This window comes from Ischnura elegans, chromosome 10 (genome assembly GCF_921293095.1).
Source record: "Ischnura elegans chromosome 10, ioIscEleg1.1, whole genome shotgun sequence".
In the NCBI taxonomy this organism is placed as follows: domain Eukaryota; kingdom Metazoa; phylum Arthropoda; class Insecta; order Odonata; family Coenagrionidae; genus Ischnura; species Ischnura elegans.
Genome location: NC_060255.1, coordinates 26,609,289 through 26,623,430, shown reverse-complemented (window position 1 = coordinate 26,623,430; position 14,142 = coordinate 26,609,289). Strand labels below are relative to the sequence as shown.

At 35.4% G+C, this 14,142-nt stretch overlaps 1 protein-coding gene across 2 annotated transcripts in view; it reads right to left on the bottom strand.

The window, feature by feature from the left end:
• Nucleotides 1–2,189: 2,189 nt before the first annotated feature.
• LOC124167170 (RNA-binding protein 25-like) overlaps nt 2,190–14,142 on the bottom strand; it is a 46,059-nt gene continuing 34,106 nt past the window's right edge. For both annotated transcript variants that reach the window (XM_046544986.1, XM_046544987.1), the window contains exons 13-17: nt 8,832–9,145; nt 7,130–7,300; nt 5,582–5,739; nt 5,356–5,502; nt 2,190–3,197 (exon numbers count right to left, since the gene is read on the bottom strand). In XM_046544986.1, coding sequence (XP_046400942.1) covers nt 3,105–3,197; nt 5,356–5,502; nt 5,582–5,739; nt 7,130–7,300; nt 8,832–9,145 — 883 coding nt within the window. In that variant the 3' untranslated portion in view covers nt 2,190–3,104. The remainder of the gene's footprint in view (nt 3,198–5,355; nt 5,503–5,581; nt 5,740–7,129; nt 7,301–8,831; nt 9,146–14,142) is intronic.

Sequence of the window (14,142 nt, the reverse complement as noted above, 5' to 3'; positions counted from 1 at the left end):
GTAATATATTAACTTGAATTCACAGCCTCTTATTTATTGTGATAATTAAGTTGGTGGATGGGAAAAATGGTTCCGTGAAATGAGCTAACTTCGGCCAACCGGGGTAATTCCGGCCATCAGGTTGCGTAACCTGAATTTTAATGCTACCACCTTGTCAGGTGACGTTTCAACCTTTTGAATTAATGCTGTGTGTATCGGTAGATGTCTCTGACGTTATTACTGCTCCCACGTGTCTATTCGCGCCAAACCTTTAACACAGTGACAGCTCATTCCTAGGCAGCGCAGCGTGAAGGTGTGGAGACAAACATCTGTCCAGTTATATCTATATTTTGAAAATCTTTTCTTAGTTTTCCCAGATGTCGAGGATATGTGCTCCATTAATAAAAACCAAATAGTGAGAAAACTCCAAATGCAGATTCCGATAAGGCGTGGAAGATATATTTTCAAAAACATAAAGGACAGTTTGGACATCTTTTGATTATTTGCGGTATAACCACATTCCTATTTGTAATGCTTATACTTTATATTCTAATTTTGACAATGAAAATAAGTAATTTCACTGCTAATATTACGACAAAATATGATTTCCGATGCATAACAATTTTTTTTTAATCTTATTGTTTCAATAAAATTAGCCATGGCGCCACTTGTTTCTTTCAGTTCCCAATGAAAAAATATAGTTAAAACAATTTACATGTATTCCTGCGCGTTTTTTGTGAATGAAGTAAAGCCAGGTATGTGTAACTTCGTCCTTTAGTGAAATTTCATTCCCCATTTCCCGACAATTTAATTTAATTCATTAATAATTTAATATTGTAAACAGTAAGTAATATGACAGTTATCTTTTCATGGGATTTTCTATATAAAGCTAGGGAGAATAATCTCTAATTTTATCATGGTGGTTTCTTATAATTATCACCTTCATATTCATAGAAAACCTTAAAAAGCGGCCGAAGTTAGCCCATTTTACGGTCTTTCCATCCGCTAAAGTTGACACAGGAGATTTCTCCACCCTTTTAGTCGCTTCTTACGACAAGCAGGGATACTGTGGAAGTATTCTATTGCCCCGTCCCACAGGGGAATTCACCTACTTACTCAAAAAACACTTTTGCCACGAATGTATAAAAAAATAAATGAATATCAGCAGTCAAATGGCTAGGTAAATGGTCAAAAATTGGCAATTAATATAACTTCAACATGATACCTTAAATTAATTTATTCTTTGATTTTTTGTTTAATTTGAGTTCAAGTGAATTCGAACTGAACAAAATGTCAATACTTTGATTTGAATTAAAACTGCCTAGCTAGAAACTTTCTACATCAAAACATAATTCAATGAATTTAGGGAGCTAATTAATCCTTGTCATAGTACTCTAAGGTAACTTTAATGCTACAATTAAAGGAAATAATAAAGACTGAAAGGCATAAATAAAGCTGATTCTACACCTTAGCATACCTGATTTGAGATTGTAGGCCAAAATGTTTCAGCAAGGTCAAGTGGGAGCAGGAAAGCATTTCAGAATGTTCATTTGGAGAGGGTACACTGGGACCACTGTAACTCACACATTTGGGGGGGGGGGTGGAATCCCTTAGCCCTGACTTGCTTAGGCCTGGCCTTGATTTAAAAAAATAACACCATTGATATTTAACACATCATGTCTTTCAGACTCCCCAAAAAAATCCTCCAAAATACAAGATATCCCAGGGAAAGTAACTGGCCACCCTACACCATGTATGACATTCACAAGCATGTGGCTTAGAGGTGAGCTCTGCCCTCACCTAACCATACCAACCTCTGGGTTGAATCACAGAGTGAGTGATCTCAGTAAACACACAATTTTTCAATGAGATTTTTTTCTAAATATAACTCCCTCCCCTTCTTTCACAGTCCATGTGATTCATGCCAAAAAGAAACAATGATAATTCAATTATGAAGAATGTTAATACTATGCGAAAGAGAAGAGTAGGTTCTAAGCATCACCATGGAGAAATTGTCAAGGTGCAGAAACCCAAGCAAGAAAACTAAGAAATTTGTGAGAAGAAACTAAAGCATAGAAGATACAGAGAAAACAATTCCAAAAATCATGGCCAACACTAAAAATGCACATTCTCAGTTAAATTAATTACTTACCTTCCCACCAACCCTCATCTCGTTGAGCATCTTTAATTTGGAATCAACATACAGGGAATACATTAAAAACTTCAGATATGTATGTTTAATTACATTATACAGATTTTTAATCCACAATCAATGTAGCTGCTTAGCTGACAATGTGTTCATGATAATAAAAGAATCAAGGGGTTTCGTAAACATTATTTTGAACATGAGACAGACTGACATGATTACTGTCATACTCACTATGACTTGCTATGAAAGGACAACATGCCAAAAGCTAACAGCAATTAAAAATCGATATAAACAATTCTTGAGGCACAAAAATCACGGGAAAAGTTATTGCTGACCATTTGAAAATATTTTTTTTCAGAAATTTCCTTAGGAAATAGATGTAAATGTATATTAAGGCAATTGAAATACATATTTACAATTATCACTGGATGGAAAACCAAGGAAATGCATAGTGGGTGCGACAATTCCTGTGATAAACAATAAAATTATCATCAACAGCCATAATCTCCTATTAGTTATTTTAATACTTTGATTGCTGGGTAGTCAGGAGAACAACAAAACCCAGACTTGTGAAATTGTTTCACCGAGGTGATCGATCTCAACTTAAAATATTGAGAAATGGGCTTGCATAAAGAGCCAAATTATAGGCTCTTGAAAAACCAGGGTCAGGAAAAGAATGTTGGCACATATATACAAAAATTATAGTTCAATTGTCTTCACACTTCCAGATATGGTGCTGTCATGAAAACTGCAGTCCACATTAAGTCCCACAACACTTTCTCACAACTGAGTCACATATTGAAATCAGTATCACTCACTCGTACACCACAATCAGTTTCAAAGAAACACATCTTCATAACAAGAAGCAAACAGATTCCTAATACAAGTCCTGAAACAAACTCAACGTACGCATGACTAATATGCCACCTATTCATGTTCTATTTCAAGTGTTACCACTCATCCCATATCACTTGGATCACTTCACTAAGCCCAGTTTCTTAGCCTCAATTTCATATATTAAAAGACGCCACATTTTCACAACAAACACTTCTGCTTCCTCGTCAAGAACCTGAAGACACAAAAGAAATGCATAATAAAGTAATAATAAAGACTAAAATCTCTCAACAATGAACGATTCCAAAGGAACCATAGAACATAACCATATTCTGTAGAACCACAAATATGAACAGCAAAAAATGGCCCTAAATTCAACTATGCATGCTTAAATCATTGTAAACCAAAATCTTCAACAGACCAACATTTTGTCCTTCTTATGCTAGGAAAAGAAAATAGTTAAAGAGTTTCACAAACTTAAAATTTTATGCATGCAACAATGAAAACTACCAATAACACTTCACTAACTCAATGTAAAGTATGAGGGCCATCTTAGGAAAAATGTTGGGAAAAAATTATATTCGGTCAATTTTTATTAATTTTTCAACATTTTAGCTATATAAATTTTAATAAGAACTTTTCCAAAAATTTTAAGCTCTCCATAAAGTAGAAGAGAGGGGAACACACCAAAAGCGGCTTTAGTTTAGGCAATGACCTCCTTAGACGTAAAACTTGGTCTGCCAAGCCATTTCTTTAAGTTGGGAAATAAGAAGAAGTCACTGAGGGCAAGCCTATTGAATACGGTGAATTTTGTAATAATTGGAACTTGCATTCCGTAATTATGGCATAATAATAAATTGCAACTGCAAAGCTGTACAATCGTGAATTGTCTTGCTGAAGGAGGAACTTTTTCTGTTTCAAACATGGATGCTTTTTTTTCCAAAGAACTTTACCATGTACAGTAGACTCTTGTTAACACGAACAACGTTATTACGAAGTTCTCATTATTAGGAATCAAATCGTAGATCCCGACGAAAAGGCCTATGCAATCTATAGTAAAATAAATGTAATTACAAAATTAAGAACCTCGGTCCCGGTCTGAGCAGTAACAAAATGAACTTCATTATGAAGTTCCACAAGAAGCAATGGCATTTAGGTGGATATTCACTACGCTAAGTTTTAATAACCATGTCACCATTAAGTTCTCCACGTGTAACGTGCCCAAGGGCGTCAAATATGGATCTTCCTCCAGTATACACGCAACATCATATAATACTCTTCATTCCTGTGGAATCATGGTTACCCACTCACAACTACTCGTATATTGGATGTACAGTCAGTCCTCTTCCTACGCACATTCAATTTACAAACTTTCACAGATACGAGCATTCAAACATTTCAAATTTCCCACCAATTCATTTGGCCGATGCGACGCAGTGTGGCGTAGAGGAACTGGCGCTTGGGGCATAATCTGAACAAAGTATCATTGAATCAAGAGTGACGTTAGGAACTGTTCAGCGTTTCACCCGTTTTTTTCAGCTACGGCTACATCGTACGCTCAGCTGGATCAGTTCGTCACAATCGTGAGTTAGCGCACATTTGTAATGCAGTGTTGCATTCTGTAGGATAACAATACTCAATGCCTTGCATACAGCCCTGTAGGCGAGAGTTGTCCGATGACAGTGCAAAAGAAGGAGTGGAGAACCCTTCGCCAGCACAGTTTGCTGCCAATCACTGCCCCCAAAATGCACCACACACCCTCACCTAGTCATACAACATTGTCACATGCATATGGAGCACCAAAGCAAGCCCTTTCTCCAAATCCCCAAAACAAGGGATTCTTCCTAAGGGTCCTTCACACTCGTCGTCCTTTCTGACTCCTTTCTTCACAACCTTTTTGTTTACAAGTGATGTAGGCATTTCACTTCCTTACCAGCCAACCTTGCACCCCACCCCGAACTAGACCCTTCTGCCTGTCATCGGAAAACTCTCGGAGGCCGGATTGTAGGTTTATCAACTTACGAACAAGGTCTTGGAACACATCTAGTTCAAATATCGAGGACTTACTGTATTCAGGAAGATATCAAACCTCGATTGCATCATGCCACATTCTTCTATTGAGAAACTGGAACGAATTTTCTTGCTTTGTTATATTTACGCAAAATTTAATCGCATATATTATGCACTGTTTTTTTTTCAACGATTCCTAAAAGAAATACTCATATGAACTTAGTTTTTCGGCCCCGTGAACTTCGTAATAACAAGAGTCTACTGTAAATACTATTGAACCTGCCATTTCATTTGATTTAATTAAGCTATGAACCCTCCTTAACCAAATAGGACGAGATCAAGAAAATCAAAATAAATATAGGCATTATTGATAACATTCTTACCATTTGCACATCATCTAATATTCCCTGAGGAGCACTTCGTGCCAAAACTTTTGAACAAATGAAGTCCACAAGAGTAGGTTCCGGTTCTCCTATATACTCAATAATTTTCTTATGGATCCATGGCCTTATCCTCCTCTCCATTAGTTGCTGAAAAAAATGAACAGAGTTACAACATGGATAAAAATAGATGAAAACCAATCATTTCTCACATTAAAAGAGTACTCACATTATCAACAGCAGCCCAGTCCAACTGGAAAGCAAATAAAGCCTCCTTTTCTGTTGGTATTTTTTCTATTAAAGTTTTTATATGTTTTCTTTTTTCCTCCTGTGATTTAGCTACATCTTCCTTTTTCTCTTCCTTCTTCTTCTTGTCATCACCATAATCTGAAATAAAGACAAGCGTGCCATAGAGTTCATTGTCAAAACTCCATTACAGATAATGCCATAAATTTAGACAATATTTCCGTGAACCAGAAAATTTTATAATTCATACTTGATGCATATTGCATTTCAACGAGGTATGAATTTCCATCTATTTGCCACCACATCACTATTCTTATCTTATCAAGATTATTAATTACTTTGATCTCTTTCAATCAAATCTCTACTCCCATAGTGAAGCGAATGGTGAACTGCTCGATGATATCAAACCAATAAGAATACGTTTCAGGTTACATGACTTCAAGCGATATTCCAGAACCCTTAATTAGCATTTAATGACGTCTGTGATGTACTGAGAGAGTTTTGGCTCATTTTTGGACTCGAGAAAATTGCCTATTCAATGAGACAAATGATGAACAAATTTCATTCATGTTCCCCCTTTACACTCCCACTATCACATAAGTCACATGAATTACTTAGCATAATGCTTAAATATTTGGAATTTCAGCTGATATGTACCGTATTTGTCTGAATATAGTCCCTCCTTTTTTTTCCAAAAATTCCCACAATAAAAGTTAAGGGGGGGGGGGGGGGGGGGGGGGACTATATTCAAACCCATTTTTTAAATTTTTACCCGAAACTCAAGCCTTAAAATTAGGGGGGGGACTATATTCAGAGAAGGACTATAGTCGGAGGAATACGGTACTTTTTCCAGCTCATTAAGTACTCCATCTTACCATAAAAGTCACCTTCAGTCAGATTATCTGAATCAGCACCAATGTTATCTCTCATTCATGCTGACAAGTCAGTCAGTAATGATAGTAAGTAACAGTCATTTTCCTTGTTGAAACTCCTTGAGAATACTTAAGTAATTTATAACTAGGTGAAACAATGCAAAACAACTGGAACAACTTTGGGTGGCTTTTAGAACACCCCTGCTTCCCCCTCGGATAGCATAGCACACAGAATGAAGTAGGGACACTAAAGCAGTTATGACATCAAGTACCAGTCTCCCAATATGGAACGCGAAAAGCTGCATTTGAAACTGTGATTCACTTCAGCTCAGTAAATATAGGTTGCTAGTTTGAAAGAATACCATACTTATAGAACAAGGTTGGTTATCTATACTCTTCATGGCCGGAAATTGCTGTAGAAAAACATTGTGAGTTCTCAATTGTAGGAGCGAAATGTGAAGTTCAAAAGACAAAGTAAAATATATACAGTGATGGCCATCCATTCAATTGAGCTAAGTTTGTTCAGAGGAATATACTAAAAGATGGTTCTCTGTTATCCAATTCTAGGAACAGTGTACTATTTGAGTCATTTCTCCATTCACAGATTGACATTTGGTAATTAATAAACATTGAATAACATAAATTAGATACAAACATACCTAAAGGGACTAGTTTTCGTTTCTTTGCTGTTCCTAAATTGCTATCGTCATCATCATCCATATTAAAGACTTCCTTTACATCTAGCTTCTTTTTCCTAGGTTGAGTCGCTGCAGCATTGTTCATCAGCAACCCAGCATTTGGCGAAGGGGAATTGCCCCACTGCAGGGCTCCTGCAACAAAAAATATTGATATTTTAACCAAAGTAAGAATGGCAAATTCAAATTTGGAAAACTGGACATCAATCAGGAGAAATCCCCTGAGTAGCTCTTCCCACAGTATGGATGTGTACCACTTTTCATAGTTGCTTGCAGGAAAAAAAGTAACTTGACCACATTTTGCTCAATATGATAGCAAATAATTATGATAGCAAATAATTACGATAGCAAAAGAATTAATCACGCATATTTTGGGTGGGCTATGGAATGTGCTATGTGGTTTAACCATAGTATTGTTAGTCACGAGCATAAGAAGAAGCAACTCTATCTTTGGGGGTCTAGTAATGTAGGTAAGTCTACGTTTGTTGAATCATTGATAGGAAAAAACATGTTGCCTTGTGTCTATTACCCAGATATGTTGTGGTTAAGTTTGCATTCCAGGGTTTGTATCCATCATATCACAAAGTTATTTTATTTGAGGAATTTGACTACAAGTACCACGTTTGTTCAATGCTTAAAGGCTTTTGGAAATGAAGGAATTTAATGCTCCCGTTAAGTGCGAATCGGATAGGGAGATAACGTTTTAGGCGTAATACTCATATTATTCGACCAAAGAAAATTAGCAGAGTAAAGCATATTGGGCATGACATCATACAAGATAATTTTAATTTCTATTTAGTTGGTGACATACAGCAGACAGAACTGCATCATTTAGATTGGACAAAACTACTTTGATTTTAACACGGCATCAGCATTTACGGTGGTCATTCAAATCTCAAAGTAAAATCCCCTTACTTACCCAAGAATTTCTATTATTAAATAATAGCTGTGCATCAGAGGATAGGGAAACATCACAATTTACCTTACTATAATTTTCCCAAATAAATTTTCATTTTTCCTAACATTCTCCGGTAGCCAGTCAAAAGTGGAAAATTTGAAGCCTCTTTAATATTATATTTTTGCAATTTTTGCAACTGTTTGACATAATTTATTTGGCCAAATATTCTTATGAAAGTGTGACAGCACAATTATACACTACCCTTAGAAAACTTCAGTAAAATCAAAACACATAAATAACGTTAACAGCTAAGAGAAACACCAGGATGAATTAAGAACTATTGTAATCAGCCAACAAAAATTTTGATTAAACTTTCTTTTGGATGAATGTAAATTCTCCATAGTAAGTAGCTTAAGAGACACAATAACCATTGCTCCGTAATAACGAGACCTTTGTAAAAATGTTGTTCGTATTAACTATAGTCTATAACTATAGTTAATACAGAACTATTGTAATCAGCCAACAAAAATTTTGATTAAACTTTCTTTTGGATGAATGTAAATTCTCCATAGTAAGTAGCTTAAGAGACACAATAACCATTGCTCCGTAATAACGAGACCTTTGTAAAAATGTTGTTAGTATTAACTATAGTCTAATAACTATAGTATTTAAAAAATCTTGTTTTTTCCGAGTCAAGTCTTGATAAGGGAGTTGTTAAACGAATGTTATTTATATTTATTAGAATTACAGTAACTCCTTTACAAATACCTGTGGGCTCGAGGGCTGTATTAGAAGCAGGGATGGCTGAAGCAGGACTTTGTTCAACTGATGATACCATGGACACCCGACTCATTTGGCTTTCATCTTCATCCATTCTTGGCTCACGTCTCCTCTCCATCTCCAATTGGCCCCTGTCAACCATATCCTCATCTTCCCCATCACCATCGTCCTCCATGTGCATCGGCTCATTGTCCACACCATCATCGTCATTATCGTCCACATCCTGCTCCTCTTCACACACTTCATCCTCTGGCTCTTCTTCTTCCGGCTCCGGAGGCTGCTCCCGCTCCATTACTTCTGGACTATTAAGACAGAAATCAAACATTTAGATAGTCCTTGTATGCCTCCAAATATTAATTACTTGTAATGGGAAAGCGCTTGTACCATGCAACTTCATGTAAAATAAAAAGGCGTGAAATATATTTGAGAAATCCATTAACAGAACAAAGCATAAAACGGAAGCAGTCTTTGCTTAAAAACTCAGATCATTAAAAATCACACAAATCGGCATAAAAATGAAACATCCGTCACTTGCCATTACAGTTGTCATATAATCAGAATTTGCATTCAATTCCACACCCTTCTGTTGCTAAACTAACCCCAATGACCATCAAATAAGCCAAATTTTACTCCATTGATCACATTTTTGCATCCTATCCTTTTCTATAATTCACTATTATATTAACCTTCACGCTACCACCTCCGAATTGTTTCTCTGACCATGAAGCTATTTCCTTCACACATTCCTGACTTTCAGTCCTCACTTTTATTTCTCAGATCCTTCCCCGATTTTGTTGAGTGGTTTGAACCCTGAATTAACTCAAATTAGTGATTATACCATTCCCTGACAAAACACAGTGCCTAGATGCTGAAATATTTATATCACTTTGAGTTGATTCACTTTGAATTTACTTCAAAATAAAATATGAGCCATTCCCACATTTCTACGCAAAGTCAATCATGAATATTTTCGCTGACAAGCAATGCTAATTGTTTAAAGTTATAAATTGCTCTTCCTTATTCCACTTATATTAGGGATTACAGTTTATTCACTGAAAATACATTTTTTACTTTTGAAGTAACTTAATTCCAAAACTTTATAACAATCACTTTAAGTCAAATTTATTTTTTAAATACTAATAGAAATAATTTAGTAAAATCCAAAATCCTCAATTCTAACACAATTAAGCATATAAGGACTAACAAAGGGCCAAATGTGAAAAAAACTGAATAGACGGTAATTCCATTAACCCTTGTACTGCCAGCCGAATAGGGTGGTTTCCTATTATTGTTTTATTGCCTAAATCGAAAGATTATTACTCCTGGAGTATGTACTTCACACTTTTAGATTTTTAAATGACGATATCTATTTTTCACGATTAAATGAAAAGTGAAAATTTTCAAGCGCCTGAAAATGCGACGACTGAGTATGAACGCTGGGAAAAGTCTGTGTGACGTCGTTCTGGTTCCTGCTGCCGCATGTGAGGTGACCTTGGGGTGAGACTTAACACAAAAACTTCATTTTTCAGTTGAATTTCAAATAGCTACATAATAATGAGAATATGTTGAAGATTACTAAACTCTATCTAATTTATAGATAATTCTCCTAGCCAGCACCTGCAAAAACCTGAATTCTTTCACTAAATCGAATGATGATTCTAAGAATAACAACTAAAAAACAGGTATTAAGGATTAAGCAAAACAAACCATTCTATGGCTGCCCCTTTCCCATCACCACGCATTTAGGCATTGGAATGCTCTCATTCTTTTTTCAGCAACGTAGGGCCTCATTTCATTCACTAAATTTTAATCTACACATAGCTACACTGATGTCATATAGTTATAAGACTAAAACAAATATAGTAATATCAATTCAATTCAGGGGTGTAAGCTTTTATTTGTTTAGTAAACTTGTAGTACACCTAATTACATAGTGATTTAATGCCCTTATATTGAAATGTCAAAAGAGACATGAAACCCAAGCAAAAAACAAACTACAAGATGGAATTCATTTTTTTATGATAACTCAACATGAACACTGTCATCGGCCAAAATTGTTTTCAACTGATAATACCTTTATTTTGAGGTTCTCATTCGTCAAATTCCAGACAACTTAACATGTTATGTTACAAAAATAATAAAGAGTACAAGTTCTGCTATGGCATTGTCCAGGAATGTTTTCTAATGAGTGAGGCATCATCTTCACCATTCATCACTACATAAGACTCCACAGCTATAGGCTCAATTCTCCATTTAGTTAACCTATCTTCCATTAGACATCATTTTAATAATCATTTGTTGCCTAATGCACCGATTCCTTGATTCAGCCTCTTTTTTCCAATTCTTTCTCCATATCATATTGCTTTCAAGATGCTTAAGAGAGAGATATAATAAATATTAAAACAATTCTATAATTCCAATGCAATTATCAAAATGCAAGCTAAACATGTTATTTCACAACTCATTCCTGATAAGTAATGTAAAATTAACCAATTTAAGATGAAAAAAATCAGCCTTTCCCATTCACATATTTCTGGTCAATGTCGAAGAAGTAAAAGACAATTTTTTCCCTGACCATTATCAATATTACCCAACCTTTCCTTAACTTCTTCAGAATTTCAAAAATTCAATACAATATCATACTCCATCAACTTTCCCTCACCATCATCAGTCAATAGAGCCCAAAAATAAACAAATGTATAAATGCCACAACTATCACAAAATTAAGAGTATTTTAGAGCTGCAAATATATACATAGCTATATAAAAACGTTGATACTTGCAGACCTGACAAGGCCAAGCTAATCTGATATTTCCAATATTTTTTAACAATGTTTTTCATGCTTGTTTGCAGGTGTTTGTATTTTTTGTGATAGGAAAATAATTATAATAGGGCACTGTGTGTACTTAAAGTTGGCAACCATCTCATCGTAAATAATTTTGACTGCCATTCCTTTACATTGCAAAAGCAGAACCAAAATTGTTAGAGCTATATGAGAGTTTCAAAATGTCAAAACATGCATTGGTTTTATTTAGAACTGTGAGTTTAATGACAAATAAAAAACAAATAGAAACCGGGTTAAAAATAGGATGTAATTCAATGCGACCCACCCTACAGTGGGATTAAGGCTACATGACATTTCCAGCAACCTAGTACCAATAGGATGCTACTTAGTGAATCAGCATCCTATTTGTAACAGGTTTAAATACCCAAGTGCCACTTTATAATGGTCTGATTATAGATAAGTCAACGAATCTATTAACTGAGAAAAATGGAATTTAAAAAAATATATTCTTTGCAGCATCTTCATATATAAGCTACAAGTTTTTGACAAACAATAACGGCCGTATTCATAGTTTCCTTAGTAAGCTACTAACGCCCAAGTAGCGTTCTAAGTAGTAGCATACTAGCAAAATGGTATTCATAGATCGTTAGTAAGGGCTACTAAGCTTAGTATGCTACTATCTTAGTAGCCGGTTCTTAGTCGCCCTGCGGCCTTGTCTAAGGGAGCTACTAAATATGGCGGACCGTTGTGGATGATCGAACTCCGGTTTTATTTGTATACTGTTATAGAGTTTTTATGCATTTGTGCCAAAATGGAATACGAGAATCCATTCTTCAAGTAAGGCAGGCAACGTATGTAGTGTAATTGTTGACAGGAATTGAAAGTTTTTCGTAGCTGCGAGGAAGCGACGACTTGCAGTGAACTTGTGCCTCTAGTGTAAGTGAACACAATTTGCAAATTCAATGCACCCCTAAGTGAATTGATTGCATATAGACGATGAAGTAAAGAGTGAAGCGACAAGTGAAGTGATTTGTGAGTGTATGAGCTTCGACAAAATTATTTATTTCTTTCGTACTGGTTTATCCATTTCGATCAAAGGTATCTACTACTGTGATCTACTAGCTGTTGCGAAGGGGATATGTTTCATATTTGAAGCAGTTGTTCTTTAGGGATACAGCAAACGCTTATAAATTTTCATTCGTTTGTACGCTTATAATTTGTGTTTGATTATATTACTTATTCTAGTCACTTTATCGTGAGCTTTCGGCAGTGTTTACATTTTGCGTATTTCGTTGCGCTGTTGTTTTTGTTTTGGTTACGGTACGAGTGATAGTGGAGAGTGAGATTGGAAGTTTGTTGATGTTACAATTTCTGGTTTAAAAATTTGTTTCAGCCTATTTATTTCATTGTCTACGTAATGGTAATGTGAAATAACATCAACTGATTCTAAATCATTAGTGATGAGTGGGAAGTAAGATGTGAAGAATTCTTTCGAACGTCAACGAGTGCAAATTCTTTTGGTGTGCACAGAGTGATTGGAAAACTGATTATCATTGTTTACTAGAGTTACGTTATAGTGTTTTAAATTAAGTGTGAGTCAAGCTTTTCATTGAACCATTTGATTCAGAATGTACGGATTATAAGTGTCATAAAGACAGCTCGTGAAATGTGAAGTGAAATGTTGTGTGCGTTGTGGTGCTATTTGTGATATGATCAGCAATAAATAAGTAAAACAAGTTACATTAATTATGCTTTGTTTTTTGCATTAACCACCTCTAGTAAACTATATGCCGTATATTTCCGCACGCTGTCAATATTTGAAATATTTAAATGTAGCGAAGCAGATTGTTGTTTCCTTGACTAACATTTTAGGAGTTGCAAACATATGTTACTAATTGCTCGCACGTAGGTGTTTGTAACGTAATAAATGTGTATCATTCACACATTTATCTCAACGTTATTTTCTTAACGTTTCATTTCTGCATTGCAAAAGTTTTCGTTTCTACTCCGACATTGAGGTGTATTTCTGCTTTCCGAATACAGATATGTATAATACTGACGTTGCTAGTTATGTTTTTCCATACTAATCACGCATACACTAATGGAAACAAATATCGGAAGTGCAAACAATATGCAATGTATATGATCAATAAATATACGGCCGTTTGTAAAGCAATAACTGCATCTCAAACATACAAATGCTTCGGTATTACTCATAAATCTACCCTTTCCCAAAGGTATTGCATAATATTTGTGTACAGCAATCAAAAAAATATGTCTGAGATGCGATATCACATCGAATTATCCATTATGAAGTAAAAATTTCAATGCATTTTGCTGAATCAATTTCTTTTGTTTGATAGTGTTACGAATTTTCCGCGCCGCGGAGGAGTCAGATGCAGTGTTGTCAAGCGTAGCCTAGCGGGTTGAACCCAAATCGCTACCGAGTATCGGCTGCCGAGCTGGCTAGTAGCATACTAAGTTAGTAGCTCTTAGTAGCTCACGTAGTACAAT